The following is a 15,195-nucleotide window of genomic DNA, read 5'->3' as shown; positions in this document are numbered from 1 at the left end:
TTCTCTTTATCCAGTCAGGACAACGGGACTGTTCAGCCAGCACGGATGAATGTGGAACAGATTCCCAAAGCTCACGCCGTCACCTATCGCAGAGACGATAGTCTGCTTTGACCACCACCCCTCCCCCGGCTCCGACGGTGAAGGGGCGGAGCAGTTCTCGCAGCGCCCCCGGTTTGTTCCCAGACGGTGTCAGTGGGACAGAGTGTTGCACTATCGGCTCCTCTTGTTGCTCTTCTAGAAAAACGCTGGCCAATTGCGGAGAAAGCATCGGCTTCTGAGTTTCAGCTGGGAGAGGAGGCGGCCCCCAGTCAGTGGGGGAGATTTTCGTTTCCGCAAGGGACGTGAGAGTCCCGCGAACGATGCGGGACGACTGAAGAACTCGGGCAGTTTTGTAAGGAGTTGGGGAACGAAAAAAGAGGCCGCAACACGCCCCGACTAGTCCCATCCTTGTGTTTGTGAACAAACCACGTGGCAGTGACTCACTCTCCAGGACCAGATCTTTACAAGACGCTGCCGGGGGCGCCGGTTCTCCTTTTTTCTCTCTTGCCCTGACCGATCGCCGCTAGGGCCAGCCCATCATGGTGGGAATTCGTCGCTCCCTGTACAATCTCACGGCCGTTTGTTGCTTCCTCGCTGGAAGCCTCCTGTCTCTGCCAGGTACGTGCACCGCTCGCTCCATCCCTGCTGAAAGGTCGGGTCTCGAGTGCAGGCAGGCGCGGTTGGAAGTATCTCAGACTTTGGAAGAACCTCAGAAGCCATTGCAAAACTAAGAGTCCCTGCCAGACCTCCCCTTGGCGAGTCTGCCCGTCCTGTTTGGGTTGGACGCGCCAACTTTTTCTGCCGTCTAAGAAGGCATTGCTCTCCTGCCTGCGTTAAGCCTTTCTCTCTGTTTCGCTTTCAGCCTAAATTTCCTGGAGGGGCTCATTGGCCAGCTAGAGGGTCAGGCTTTCCTTAGGTTCAGATGGGCTCTGGGGTGCCCTTCGTTAGGGCTGGCACCCAGTTCTTTTCCCCAGGGCTAAAGCTCCTAGGTTTGATGCAGGCCCTTAACACTGGTTGGGCTTTTTGTTTACCAAATGAGTGGTGTTAGAGCTGAAGCTGCCACGTCCACCACCAGGGCATTTGGGAACTCAAATAAGGTTTGATCAGAACAGTAGTTTGGAAAATACACTCTGAAACGCACCCAGAAATGCTCTTGCCTTCTATTTGTATATTTTACCAGTAGACTGCCAGTGTTCAGAACAGTTTGGGTTGGATCTCTGGTTCAAAACCTGGCTTTCCTTTTTTTCACTCAGGTTATATGTTTACTTACACTACTTAGCAGAAATGCATTGCTCACTTTTCCTTGCTTGCTAGATTTCTTTATTTCTGCAACCTAGGAAGTCACAATTTTCTTTCTTTCTTTCTTTGTGAAGTAGTATTTGCTGCAGAGTTAGAATATTTTCTTTGAAGCATTTCCTGATTGCAGATTTAAGATTTGGGGACTCAGGACATCTTAATAAGATGGGATACGGGAAGGTGAGACTTCTGCCCAAATAGGTGTATTTGTACAATGCACCTAACTGGATCACTTATAGATCCAGCAGCTGTAGTTGCCAGTTACATACTTAGCCTCTGAACTCACAAACTTTCATTTTTGCATATGTATGTATATTAGCATATTATGCAAATTCAACCTGTTTGATTGGCTTATAAGTCTATGTTTCAGGAGAACCCAGTAAACAAGTTAAGTATGTTGTGTGAATTCAGGCATAAAGCATGTCTGTCCCAACCCCATGTCTTTCTCTTGGGGTTCAAAGTAACAATCACTGCAGAACTTCTTTAAATCCAAACTTCCTAACACTGATTTGAAAAGTAAAAGGAACACTTGGGTAAGACAAATGAATTATTCCCTCTTCTTTATCTACTCATAGTTCTATGGCTCTAGGCACTGTTGTTTATAAAGCAGTTTTTTATCACCCTTCCAGACTATTTAGCAGTCCAAAGCATTTTGATAATGGTATTTATATATCCTATATTAACCAGTTAACAGAGTAATATATTTATTTAACATCTGAGTCCATAAAATGAGGGAACTCTATAGAAGAAAGAGATTTTAGGGATTGGGATGAAGGGGCCGTGGCCCAAAGTGCCGGGGTGTAATTACGCAGAGGCGAAACTCTGGAGAAGAAACAGGCAGAGCCAAGGGTTTGAGCCAAAAAGTCCCATTCTGAGCTCCTGTTACTTGTCCCAACTTCTGCCAACCTAACAGTTTGTAAGCACGTAAAAAATGCAAGTATAGGGACCACCTTTGGTGGGAAGTTAACAGCGTTCCGTGTGCCTTTGGCATTTAGTCATGCTGGCCATGGAGTCATGATCACAGAGATGTCTTCAGACAGCCCTGGCTCTTCGGCTTTGAAATGGTGATGAGCACTGCCCCCTAGAGTCGGGAACGACTAGCACATACGTGGGAGGGAGACCTTTACCTTTAAGCTATCTTGCCAGATTCTTTATTTAAGAATAACATGGTATAAATCAGACATGTACATAATTCAATGATTATGCAGAATGTCAGAAACTATATGCCCAAAGTTGAGATTTCAACGATAACACAAAATTAATGTGTATCTTTCGCCCCAACACCCAAGTGCCCTAGACTTATTAATTTATTAAATGCACTAGATTTATTGTCTCGAAAAGTAAATTACATTGGGCATAGTTGGATTTTCTTTTGAAGAAATGTAAGATTGTAGCAAAGGGAAATTAATCATCATAGATTAAGCATTTTGATTTTTCTTTGCATTAGGGGAAAAGGGGAAAAAGTGAAAAGGCAGTAGCACCATAAATATATGAACGTAATTTCTCTTGAAAACACACACAAGCATAATCTGATGTTTTTAATTAAATTTCAAGTGATACATCTTTCTATTTAATCCTCATTGTAGTTTTAAAAATGTAAAAATGTTTAGATGTTAATGTTCCTTTTGCTGGTTGTAGAGTGCAATGAAAGAGAAGAATTATATTTACAGTTTAAAAAGAAAATATTGATGTCTAAGCCAAGGACAGGTGCTATGCTTTTCCTTTTAGTATAAAGATTCTGTGGAAATTCTGCAGTATCCGTTAGCAATTTCATGTTTATGGCACTTTCAGTTCTTAATTGCAGTAATCTTTATCACAGTCATGCAAGAAAGTCAAGTGTGTTTATCCTCACATTGCATATGTATGATTTCAAATTCATTTGACTATGAAATGCGAACGTCCCAATTTACATTTGGGAAGAAGAAGATGGAGCATTTTATCCTGTCATCTGCTGTCTTAGATAAGGATTCTTCAGAGAGGTATTTCATCTTCCTAAAAATATTATAGTCAAAAATTGTGCTGCATATTAAAAGTTAAACCAATGCCAAATTAAGGTTTAGTTAATTGTCATATTTTCTCCCAAAGCTTTATAAAGAATGCTAATAAATGAATCAGTAAAGAGCATTTATCACCTGGAAATTTTTAGGAAACTTTTTCTGAAGATAGAAGATGATGAATTTAGCTGAAAATGAGGTTGGAATGGAAAAAAGATTAATATGAAACCTTTTCTCCCACAATTTACTAAACAGTAATCACTAACAGATTAATCAGTTATCAGATTACTCAACTGATAACTTTCCCTCTTGTGCTAATTACGCTAGAAGAAAGTCTATGCTTATTAAAAAATTGTCAAACTCGCTACTCATTTTATAGAATGCTTCCTTTGAAGTAAAAAAGCAAGAAACGATCCAGATAAGCACTAATATCTTTTTCGGAAAGGATTCCCAGCACTGCTCTGTTGTTGAAGTCATAAGTATACTGGAAGTAGTATATAACATATGGTCAATGTGGATTTGCCATACTTGAAAATTAAATAGGATTGTTCAGTCCAAGAGGTCTTGTGCAGAGAATACAATATACACAGAAACAAGTTTGTGGAATACAATCTGTGTATTATTCATTATGGAAGAGAATCCTTCTTAAGTGTCCTGTTGAAATAGCTTATTCCATTTATAAAGCTTTTAGACAAATATTGATATATTTCTTTCAGTTGCTGTTAACAATTTTTAGATATTTTATGCTCAGGTAATATATTTATTCTTGGGCTTCATATCTTCTATTCTTGGCTTGCAGTTAATGTGTTGGATTTGTGCCCTTAGAAATTTTATATTAGTATAAGCAGGAGGATGAATGAAAGAGTGTCTTGAAACATTTTGGCACGCAAACATATATTTTTCCCCTTAAAGTTCTTAGATACATTACTCTTTGAATTAAATGCTCTGGGCAAATATAACATATGCAGGCAAATATTAATTTTATCAGTTCACATTGGGTTCATGTATATCAGCCTTTCTCAATCTCACCCCCATAGGGATTGCAGTTCCCAAAATTCCTAGTCAACTTGGGAATTGGAGACCCAATACATCTGGAGAATGCCAGGTTGGGGATGATAGTGTATGCAGTTTTGAACTCTTGAAGAAGTGTGCCATATGAATACTATATGAGAGTTATTACTGAGCAAAAACTAAGCTGAGAGATAAAGACAATCTCTCCTCTACGTGCCCTTATTTATTCTAAGGAATTACTGGCCAGTTTGCACATCAGATTAACATGTACAGTAACCTAAATCAACAGTGATTGATTTAAGTTGATATATATGTTGACAAAAACAGTGTAGCATTCATTGTACCAATCCATAGCCGTGCATAATGTTATTCCTACAAAGAGTACACAAAATTTAAAAGATTATGTGCATAGGCAGGCACGTGCTACAAATTATAACATAGCATGGCAATTATGAAGCAAGAGGCCCTGATACAGCTTTACATTGCTTTTTTTAAAAAAAATATTGGTTGAATGTGCACATCACCACAGCTATACTGTATATGGGCATAGGTTTAAAAATAAAGATTATGTAGTTATTCACAGCAGCACTGTTGTGCATGATGTAGTAAAATAGCCTTTCAGTTTAAATCATCACCAGAACAAGATTTCCTGCTTGCAATTTTTTTTCCTTTCTCTCTCAGATCAGAGGGAGAAAAGAGAAAATGTTGATAACCTAGTTCTACCACTTTAAATCTATTTCTGCCAATAAGAATTGTTATAATGGCAATGGACTGGAGAATACAATTCATGTTCAAGGAAAAGGCAAGCACTGTTTAGTGGGAAATGTAATATTGGGGAAAAATCACAGCAGAAGAAAAGAAGTAAAGTGTGCCATTTAGATGAGCTACATGTTAACGGGGGGGGGGATGCTAGTGTAAATTGGCACAAGTATATTAGTCAAATCTTAATATAAAATTTTTGTCTCAGACATCTGCTATATACTGTACCTATCATGATATTAAACTGGTGGATTGTATTATAAACATTTATTTTTTATTTAATTAGTTTAGAAAACATTAGATCCTACCTGTCTTCCAAAGGCCTCGAATAGTATATGTAGTTTTTCTTCTACCTTTCTTGTCTAAAATTTGTACAGTAGATTATGATGGTCAAACACTGCCTTTCATTGGATTTATACATTATGCTAAGTTAGAAACTATCATTTAGGACAGTAATGAGAGTATAGGAGGATGGGCATATTAATCCATGGTAGACAAAAATCAAGAGTCTGGTAGCACATTTTCAGGTCTACAAATGCCACTCAATTCCTCATTTTTTTAACTTCATAATGACTACATCATCCATTATATTAAGGCCAGATCAAACAAATCATATTATCACTTACCAGGATATCTGAACCCAGTTACTGATTGGTCGAATGAGTCCAGAGAAAATATAAAGAACTTGAAATATATAAAGTAGATATTAAATATATTTAATGCAGCTCTGGTTAACTAATTGATTAAAAATCTGGAAATAAATATAATGCTTTCATATCCTGTGATTCAAGTCACAATTTCACATAACAGTATTTGGCAGAACATTACTTTTAAGTAGGGATAGCAACCAATAGATTAAATTTGCACATGCTGTGCAACTGACAGCGTTCTAGAGAACAGTTGTTCTAGTTTATTGTAGAAAACAACCTCATGTGATGCTTTAAGGACTTACAAATTGGGCTTTAGAATACCGTATATACTCGAATATAAGCCGATCCGAGTATAAGCCGAGGTCCCCAATTTTACCCCAAAAAACTGGGGTAAACTGGGGACTCGAGTATAAGCCGAGGGAGGGAAATGAGGCAGCTACCGGTCAGGGAAAGCCTCCCTCCCTCAGCCGAGAAGGCTGGCGGCTCCCCCGCCCCGCCCTCTCACTGCACCGGCAGGGCTTCCCCGCGCTAATGCAAAAGCCCGCCAAGTTTGCACCATCCGGTATAATGTGAAAAAAAGAAGAAAAAAAAAAAACTCGAGTATAAGCCGTATATACTCGAGTATAAGCCGAGGGGACGTTTTTCAGCACAAAAAACGTGCTGAAAAACTCGGCTTATACTCGAGTATATACGGTACTATAAAGTATATAGTTAGTCCTCAACTTACAACAGTTCAATTAGTGACCATTCAAAGTTACAACGGCACAGAAAAAGTGACTTATAACTGCTTTTCACACAACCATGGCAGCATTCCCGTGGTCATGTGATCAAAATTTGCACACTTGGCAATTGATTCATATTTAAGAGAGTTGCAGTGTTTTGGGATCATGTGATCATCTTTTGCAACCTTCTGACAAGCAAAGTCAATGGAGAAGCCAAATTCACTTAACAACCGTTTTACTAACTTAACAACTGCAGTAATTCACTTAACAACTGTGACAAGAAAGGTCATAAAATGGGGCAAAATTCATTTAACACGTATTTCACTTAGCAACAGAAATTTTAGGTTCAATTATGGTTGTAAGTCAAGGATTACTTGTACTGTGGGCACAATTTTTAGGGAAAAGTGTTTATTCAGATAATTTCCTCTAACTAGTTAACTATTTTTATCCAATATCTCTTCTTTGCATAGAAAAGAAAATTAATTTTGGCCTTTTTCCTACAAAAAGTACCTCAAGTGATACAATATTATATTCTAATTTAATTTAATTAATACTATATGGGCCCTAGGTTGTTTTTCCCCATGTTGAAATAAATATTAGAAGTACAAATACTTAAAATTTATATTTTATTTTATTTTATTTTATATATAATATATATATATATATATATATATATATATATATATATATATATATATATATATATAATATATAATATTTATATTACCAATGGTAGTTTGGGATTTGACTTGGGGGTAGGTTGTTGTTAGTTAAGTTCCATTCACTTTTTGACTTTCAGATATTCAGATGGTAAATGAGAAAGGAAATACTGAACACAGGAATAAGAATATTTTGAACATATAAATGTAGGAATTGTATGAAACAAGTTTACTGTGTGTGGTCTCTAGAATGCTTCTGGTGGTTCATTACTACTATTAATTTATCTAATACCTTTTAGTTGCACTTTGCATCAGGAGAGGACCTTTCTTGTAAAGTTGGTGCTTTGGAACATATTATGTAAGACTGCTGTGTCCCAGTTTTCATATTCAGGATCACGATATTGTTCTGATCCCAAGTTTGTCAATCTAAAGGAGTTAAGGTGGGCAAAGAGCAATACAAATACTATTTTCAAACCAGAGAAAAAACCTGAATGAAAATGGTATTTAATCTAAAATCCTGCATGTTCTAATCTGGAATGAAATAGGCACACCCAGGTTTTGTGTGTGTGTTGTTTTCTGTCTACCTAATTAAAAAAAAATGGCATTCCCTAAGGCTCTCGCCTAAATACTAATCAAGTCCAGTCCTGCCTAGTTTCTAAGCCCAGACCTGGTGACAACTACTACTTGCATTAATATGGGTTGCATGTAATTCCCATTTTCCACTCTCAAATCAAAGTCTAGTTTATGTCTTTCAAAGCATTGCTAGTCTGTCTTATGAAATCTGGATCTGATGCTCCAAAAATCTGAAAGTGATGTCCACCCTTCCCCCAACCAACATTTTGCAAGATAAAGGCCTCTTTTATTTTCAATTTTTCTAAGGAAATCAGAACAGTCCAAAACATATTTAAATCTGCAAAACTGCAAGCATAGCTCAGGGGAAATATTATTCTTCTGGATTCATGATGCAGTAATTCTGGTGATACCCCTTGAATTCTATCCATGGAAATAATAGTGGTGATCATATATAGTTTGGTCTCTTTTATTACAGTACACAATCTTATCCAATTACTTTATTAAGCTTTCTCTATTAGAGGAAGGAAATTTTCATCTGGTACAAAACATGTCAGCTGTAATAATTTCTGAAAAGAGTTCTGCTAGAAAAGAACTTACTCCCCAATTTGCTGTCCCTTTCACAGCAATTGTTTTGGATATGGATCTATTTCGTCCCTTTTTTACTTATTTCTCCAGCTGATATTCTAGGGAAGGACATACGTTGTAAGGATGCTGCCAAATTTTGTTTTCCTGTTTGTTTTTCCTATACTAGGAGATGGGAAGAATGGATCATCTGCTTCATCCAGTACAGTTTCTCAGTTCATGCTTCCTCACACTGAGGCTAGAAGCTTCCAAGCCACAGTTACCAATAGGGATGACATTATCACAAGCACCCCACAAGTCAGTGTCAGCAGCATCGGTCAGTCAGATTATCTGACCACTACTACACCTGGCTATTTGAATACCACAGCAAGGATACAGACCCAGACTGCAAATAACGCCTCTAATAGTAGCACTGATCCTTCTTTATTTCTTACTCCAACTACAAACTTACCGGAAACTAATACATTTGACCTGGATGATGATAGAAGATACATCAGTGCCACATCCTTGCTTACTTCCAGCACTAAGATCCCAGCTACAGAAATTTTGCAATCAAATGTGACACAAGGTAAGACTGGGCAGTTATCAATAATTTATCATGGTGGATAGTTTAAATAAATATGGCCTGGATGAATCAACTAATTCTGCTTCACAGTTACAGCCTGTAAAAACATTATGTTAGTTTACAATTAGATATTCTGCATTTTCCCAAAAATGGGAAAAAAAGAAAGAGAACGCCATTTGAGCTAAAAAAAACACCCTCTAAGTTTGCAGAGTTATGGTTAAATATTTCTGTGGCCTCTGTTCTAAAAAATAAGTTACTGATAGAAGGGAAAATTTGTAGCTCAGGATCGAACTATGGGGTGCTTGGTACTGAGCTTGGTAGTTTTCTTACAGACATTTCATTACCAAACTAGGTAACATCATCAGTTTTAGTAGGGAATGGGGTTTACTCTCTTTTTATATTTCAGTGGCTTGCCCAGTGAGTGTTGGTAGGAGTGGTCTTGGTGGTTCTTTGATTGAGCTGTTGTTTACTGTTAGCTTGCTTGGCAATTTCTTGATTGAGGTATTGTTTGCTTTTTGATTGTTCTTCTAATGTTAATCTTGATGTTAATCTCTGCTCATCTGAGTGTTGATTGCTCTTGAGGAAACTTTCTGGTCTTTTTGTTTCCTTTTTGGCTTTGTAATTATCTCTTTTGAATGGTATGTAGATGTTGCTTATGCCTAAGTGCTTGTTGATGGCTGATTTGTTTGAATGTCAGGCTTCCAGGAAATCTTTAGCGGTTTTTTTTTTTTTTGGACCTGACTTTGTCTAGGATACTCAAGAGTTTCCCAATTGAAACTATGATTAGATTTGCCCATGTGTTATGAAATGAAGGGATTTTCATTATGTCTTCTGACTGCTAGCTGGTGTTCATGGATGATCTGCTAGTCTTCTGCCTTTTTGTCCTACGTAATGGCTCCTGCAATCCTTACACTGTATGCTGTAAATGATTCTTGTTTTTTCTTCCAGGGTGCTGGGTCTTATGGTTTACTTAGGATGTTTGGATGGCTTTGGTTGGTTTGGATATCATGTGGTTGTAATAGTCTATTGATGGTTTCGAAGATGTTTCTGATGTATGGCAGTTTTATTCTTTTTACAACATTGGTTGTGCAATATTGAGTTGTGTGGTCAGGCATCTTTTGATGATGTTGTGTGGATATCCATTTTGTTGTAATATGTTGTATAGATGATCTTTTTTTTCCCTGGTGTTCAGGGTTGCTGCAGTGTGTTGGTGCTCATCTAAAGTGTGTTCTTACACAGCTTTTCTTGTGGGAAGTTTGGTTGTTACTTTGGTATTGGAGCACTTGGTTAGTGTGGGTGGTTTTACAATAGACTTGTATTTCTAATTTGCCATCACTGTCTCTACTGATGAGAATATTCAGGAAGGATAGTGTGATGCTGTTTTCTTCTTCCCTAGTGAATTTTATTCCTTTGAAGTTTTGTCAATGGTTTCATTTGTATTCTCTAGTTGGCCCTTTTTGATTTATGACAGGAATGTCATCTATATACCTGATCCATATTTGAGTTGTATATATGGGAATGCTATTGATTCCAGGCATTGCATTACAGTCTCTACAATTATTCCTGAAAGTAGTGATCTCAAATGTGTTCCTTTGATTTGTTGATATATTTGCCTGTTGAACTGAAAGTACAGGGAGTTCTTGACTTATGACCATAATTGAGCCCAAAATTTATGTTGCTAGGGGAGACAATTGTTAAGTGAGTTTTGCTCCATTTTATTATCTTTCTTGTCACAGTTGTTAAGTGAATCACTACAGTTGTTAAATTAGTAACATGGTTGTTGAATATTGATTATGTGACCATGGGGATGCTGCAACAATCATAAGTGTGAAAAATTGTCATAAATAAATCAATTTTTTCAGTGCCATTATAACTTTGAATGGTCACTAAATGAACTGTTGTAAGTCGAGGACTACCTGTATGTGGTTAGGCAGAGGTTGATAAGATTCATGATTCTGGGTATTTCAATCTTGGTTTATTTGGTTAGGTTGGTTGTGCGCTATGTAGTAATGCTGTCATGGATTCTTTGGCAAATTCTGAGCTGTGGATGTAAAAAGTGCTGTGACATCAAATGAGACATCAAATTCTTCCTCATTCAAGAAAGAATTCACCATTACTAGCACCCAGCAACCAACCACATACCAATCTTATTTTATTTTATTTTATTTTATTTTATTTTATTTTATTTTATTTTATTATTTTATTTTATTTTATTTTATTTTATTTTATTTTATTTTATTTATTTTATTTTATTTTATTTTATTTTATTTTATTTTATTTTATTTTATTATTTTATTTTATTTTATTTTATTTTATTTTATTTTATTATTTTATTTTATTTTATTTTATTTTATTTTATTTTATTTTATTTTATTTTTAAAAACATTAATATAGCCACCATCTTTCAGCCAATTCAGGATGGCTCCAGAATTCTGGATGGCTCCAGAGAGTATATGAAATAATTATACAAATTATAATACACAACCAGTAAAAACATAAAACATTGAACATTGTTCATGGTTTTTGTCAGGATGAAAATGGATCTAATATAGAAGTGGCTGAGCTCATAGTCATGAGGACCCTGCCTGCTTTCTGGAGTCCAATAGGATCAAACTCTTTCCTGATAACTGAGCAACATGGTGCTCCAGTTACCTTCACAGAACCTGCTCCCAAGACTCGAGTCCTAACTGTGGACCTGCTTTATTCACATACTTTTGATTAGATTTGATAACTACCAAGTTTTATTTTAGAACTGTAGAAACATTCAGAAAAGGTCTGGCCAAAGTAGATTCTCTTTATTTCTGAATTAAGCAGAGCCAGGATTCTCACCCATCCCCCACTGTACTGACAGTTAAATGTTTCTCTGCAGGAACATCATCTGCTTCGCAGCTGAAATCTTCTACATTCATGACCACGGGGCCAGCAAAAAATACCACGCCAGTCATGGACCATAAGGTTTTCACAGAAGAGAACACTGTTGCCTCCATATCATCTCCAAGGACTACTATTGGTCAACAAGTGATCACAATAACTACATCCAATACTTCTCGATCAGTAACTTTTGAGGTTGCCTCCTCTACTCTCTTACCTCACAAAATCCTATCAGCAGAGACAGAGCAACCAGCTAAACATGAATACAAGACAACTGTATTTGATGTGGGAAACAATCAAGGTATACATCTTGTCTCATCTAGGGAACAACCGATTTAGAATGGGTTGGTGAGAACCGAGAAATAGTTAAACCCAATCTTGGATAAAACTGTGGGAGAACTATATAGCACAGTGACAAAGCATATGTTCTGCAAAAAGAAGGAAAAAGTTACTTATTCAGTTTCTGACATCTCCAAATTCGGCTGGGAATTGGTACTTTTGCCTGAAAATAGTTTTGGGGGAAACGTATATTGGGGGAGGCACTGCAAGTTTGAATAAATAATATTAAATACAAAGCTGGATTTGGGTTATGTGGCTGAATGTATTCCTTTGATTGTTAAAATACCGTAGGTAGCTGGGTGAATGAACCTTCATAGCTTTAAAAGATGAACTACATTTTACTGCCTTCTTATTGCTTTCAGGTCTGCCCAGTATACCAGTAGTCAGTCCAATAGGAAAGGATCCCCTGGTGATTGCTGTCATTGTAATTTTTGTTGTGATAGTAGGGATTCTGACTCTCCTGGGTTTCTTGAGGTATCGACAACGTGGCAGTAGACTACGGTTTAGACGTCTCCAGGACTTGCCTATGGTGAGCATCTGCTGGGTTTTTACCCGTTCTGTTGTTTTTCCTCTAGAGGAGATATGGCCTCACTCACTGCCACTGTACCTTAATATTAGTTGCCTAGTCTGTCTGTTGCAAAGGGTAATTCTTTGAGATGGCAGAGGCTCAGATTCATTAAGCGATGGTTCAGAAGTCACTAAGAATATATATATAGTACAGTGGTAGGATTCAAACATTTTTAGTACTGGTTCTGTGGGCATGGCTTGGTGGGCGTGGCAGCGGAAGGATACTGCAAAATCCCCATTTCCTCCCGATCAGCTGGGACTCGGGAGGCAGGGAATAGATGGGGCGGGGCCAGTCAAAGGTGGCATTTACCGGTTCTCCGAACTACTCAAAACTTCCGCTATTGGTTCTTCAGAACCTGTCAGAGTCTGCTGAAATCCACCTCTGATATAGTACATAACTTACACATCTCTCACTAATGTCTGGGCTAGCACAAAATTAAGTTTTTTTCTTTCTTACAGGATGACATGATGGAAGACACACCTCTTTCCCTCCACAGCTATTAAACAATTGAAAGACTTAAAAGAAGCAGAACCTGTTAAAGGCTACAAAACTTGTAACGGATCCCAGCTGGGGAGCAACTCTACAATTTTGGAGCTGCTGTACTGACATGCAAATAACTATAGAGTTGATTGATAGTTTTTAAAAACGCTTGTCCTTTTTTTATTTTTGAGAATCAGCTTAACCAAAACCTTTTCCTCAGTTCATCTTCATTTTCTGTGACTGGATACATGCAATGCTAGAGAAAAAAACTGCTGGCTTCATATCAAAGATAGGATTGTTGGATTCTGAAAAAATACACTGTATGGGGTGCTTTTTCCCCAAAAAGTAAAAAATATGAAATATATGGAATATGATGTGTTTCTTGAGAATGGAAATGCAATGAAACTGTGACTGGGAGATGAAGTTGGCTCTCTTATTTTCTTTGAATTACACTTCATGTTTCTATCAAGATTTAAAACATGTTCCAGAAGGAAGTAGTGATTTCATCAGGGCCCTCTGAATTATGCTAAGAAAATTACTCCAGCATTCATTTTCATATGGGGCCATGCAAATGTCTCTAGCAAGTTGAGACAAAGTTAGAAAGCAATAATCTTCTACTCCAGTTAATGGTATTCAGTATTCATACTGCATAGTCTGACTATTGCTACTGAAGCCCCTTTCCCTGCTCTGCTTTATGGTCTTTTTGCAGGGAATAAGAGCATTTGTAGTTTATACTGAATTCAGCACTCGATTTAACATCAGTTTAGCGAGAAAATTGTACTCCTTTATTTAATACCAAGGGATAGCACACAAGATGTTTTTTGTCATTCTAATTATTTTATCTAAGTATATGTTTAATCCTGCCAGTATTGTTGACAGTGCTTGGAACAATAAGATTGTGCAATAACTCTAATTTGGTGCTGCTGTTTGAAAGCAGTATCCAGCTTTCTGTGCTACTATTTACCAAGCTTGAATAGTCCTGGCTACTTGGAAGGCATGAACATCTGAAATTTGCCTGTTTCCACATGCAGCCTTTATCCCCTTCTCTTCCTCTTCATCTTCTGTCAAAGGTTAGACAATTCATGTCATTCATCATATTCAAAAGGTGCTATGTTTTCATGTACAAGCTGGGTTCATATACTAAAAATAAGGCGTAACATTGTTTATTTGGTTATAGTGAACAAGATGGGCAAACCCAACAATTGAGGTTTTTAACCCAAGGTTTATGATTTGGCATAGTGTGAAAACTTGTAGTTTAGTCAAGATCACGTTTAAAAAATGGATGCAGGATGATTTGTGAACCTAGCAACTTACTCTGGGATTGGGGCAGCTTAAATAGAGAAGCCCGAAAGTGATACTTATTGAGGATCTTTGTACTAGAATCTCTAAGCGGAAAGTGGACCTTTTGTAGGATAAAACAACCTCAGAGCCAATTTTTAACCAGCCTGTAACATCACAGGTCTACTCTTCATTTCAAGATCACTTTTTCTTATTTTATTAGATTTTTATCCCGCCTTTATCATTTTATTATTCAAGGCAGTGAACACACCTAATAGTCCTTCCTCCTATTTTTCCCCACAATCATTAGGCAGGAAATCAGCAAATAATATAATATTCTTATGTCAGACATGTAATAATAGCATTAGCTCCCAAATGTTTTTATTAAGCTTCGTTTTCTAAAAACTAACAGCTCTCTTCTGAAAATAAGACCAGTGATTTAATCTGAGATATTTTTTTTGTCCAGCATCATTGCCATGCATTCTATGGTCTTCAGCACCGAAAATAAATAAAACGAGCCTTCACTTGCAAAAAGGGTTCCCTGTCCCTGTACTAGGCTATTTCTCAGGTCTTCAGTTATGATGGGCCTCAAATGTATCAAGGAATTCCTAGGCAAGTCTGCAGAGGATTTTCTACTTTTTCTTTTAAGCTCAGCTGTCTCCTTTAGCGTTGTAGTTTCCCTGAGGCTAGTACAAAGTGGTACTCAAGATTTCACTTCACAAGCAGTAGACACTTTAACAGCATTAGTGGGCAATGTGCCAAGTCCTTATAGATCCTTTTGAAGGTGACAGAAAGCTTTGATAGCTTCT

At 37.3% G+C, this 15,195-nt stretch overlaps 1 protein-coding gene across 1 annotated transcript; it reads left to right on the top strand.

Moving 5' to 3' along the window:
* LOC131194443 (mucin-2-like) lies at positions 1 to 13,472 on the top strand. The gene is made up of 5 exons (XM_058175445.1): positions 1 to 657; positions 8,455 to 8,853; positions 11,720 to 12,022; positions 12,423 to 12,589; positions 13,087 to 13,472. The coding sequence occupies exons 1-5, from the start codon at positions 579 to 581 to the stop codon at positions 13,129 to 13,131; spliced, it is 993 nt and encodes a 330-aa protein (XP_058031428.1). The 5' UTR covers positions 1 to 578; the 3' UTR covers positions 13,132 to 13,472.
* The last annotated feature ends 1,723 nt before the right edge of the window (positions 13,473 to 15,195 follow it).

This window comes from Ahaetulla prasina, chromosome 3, assembly GCF_028640845.1.
Source record: "Ahaetulla prasina isolate Xishuangbanna chromosome 3, ASM2864084v1, whole genome shotgun sequence".
Lineage (NCBI taxonomy): Eukaryota > Metazoa > Chordata > Lepidosauria > Squamata > Colubridae > Ahaetulla > Ahaetulla prasina.
The sequence above is the reverse complement of the archived record's forward strand: the minus strand, read 5'-3'. Positions and strand labels throughout refer to the sequence as shown.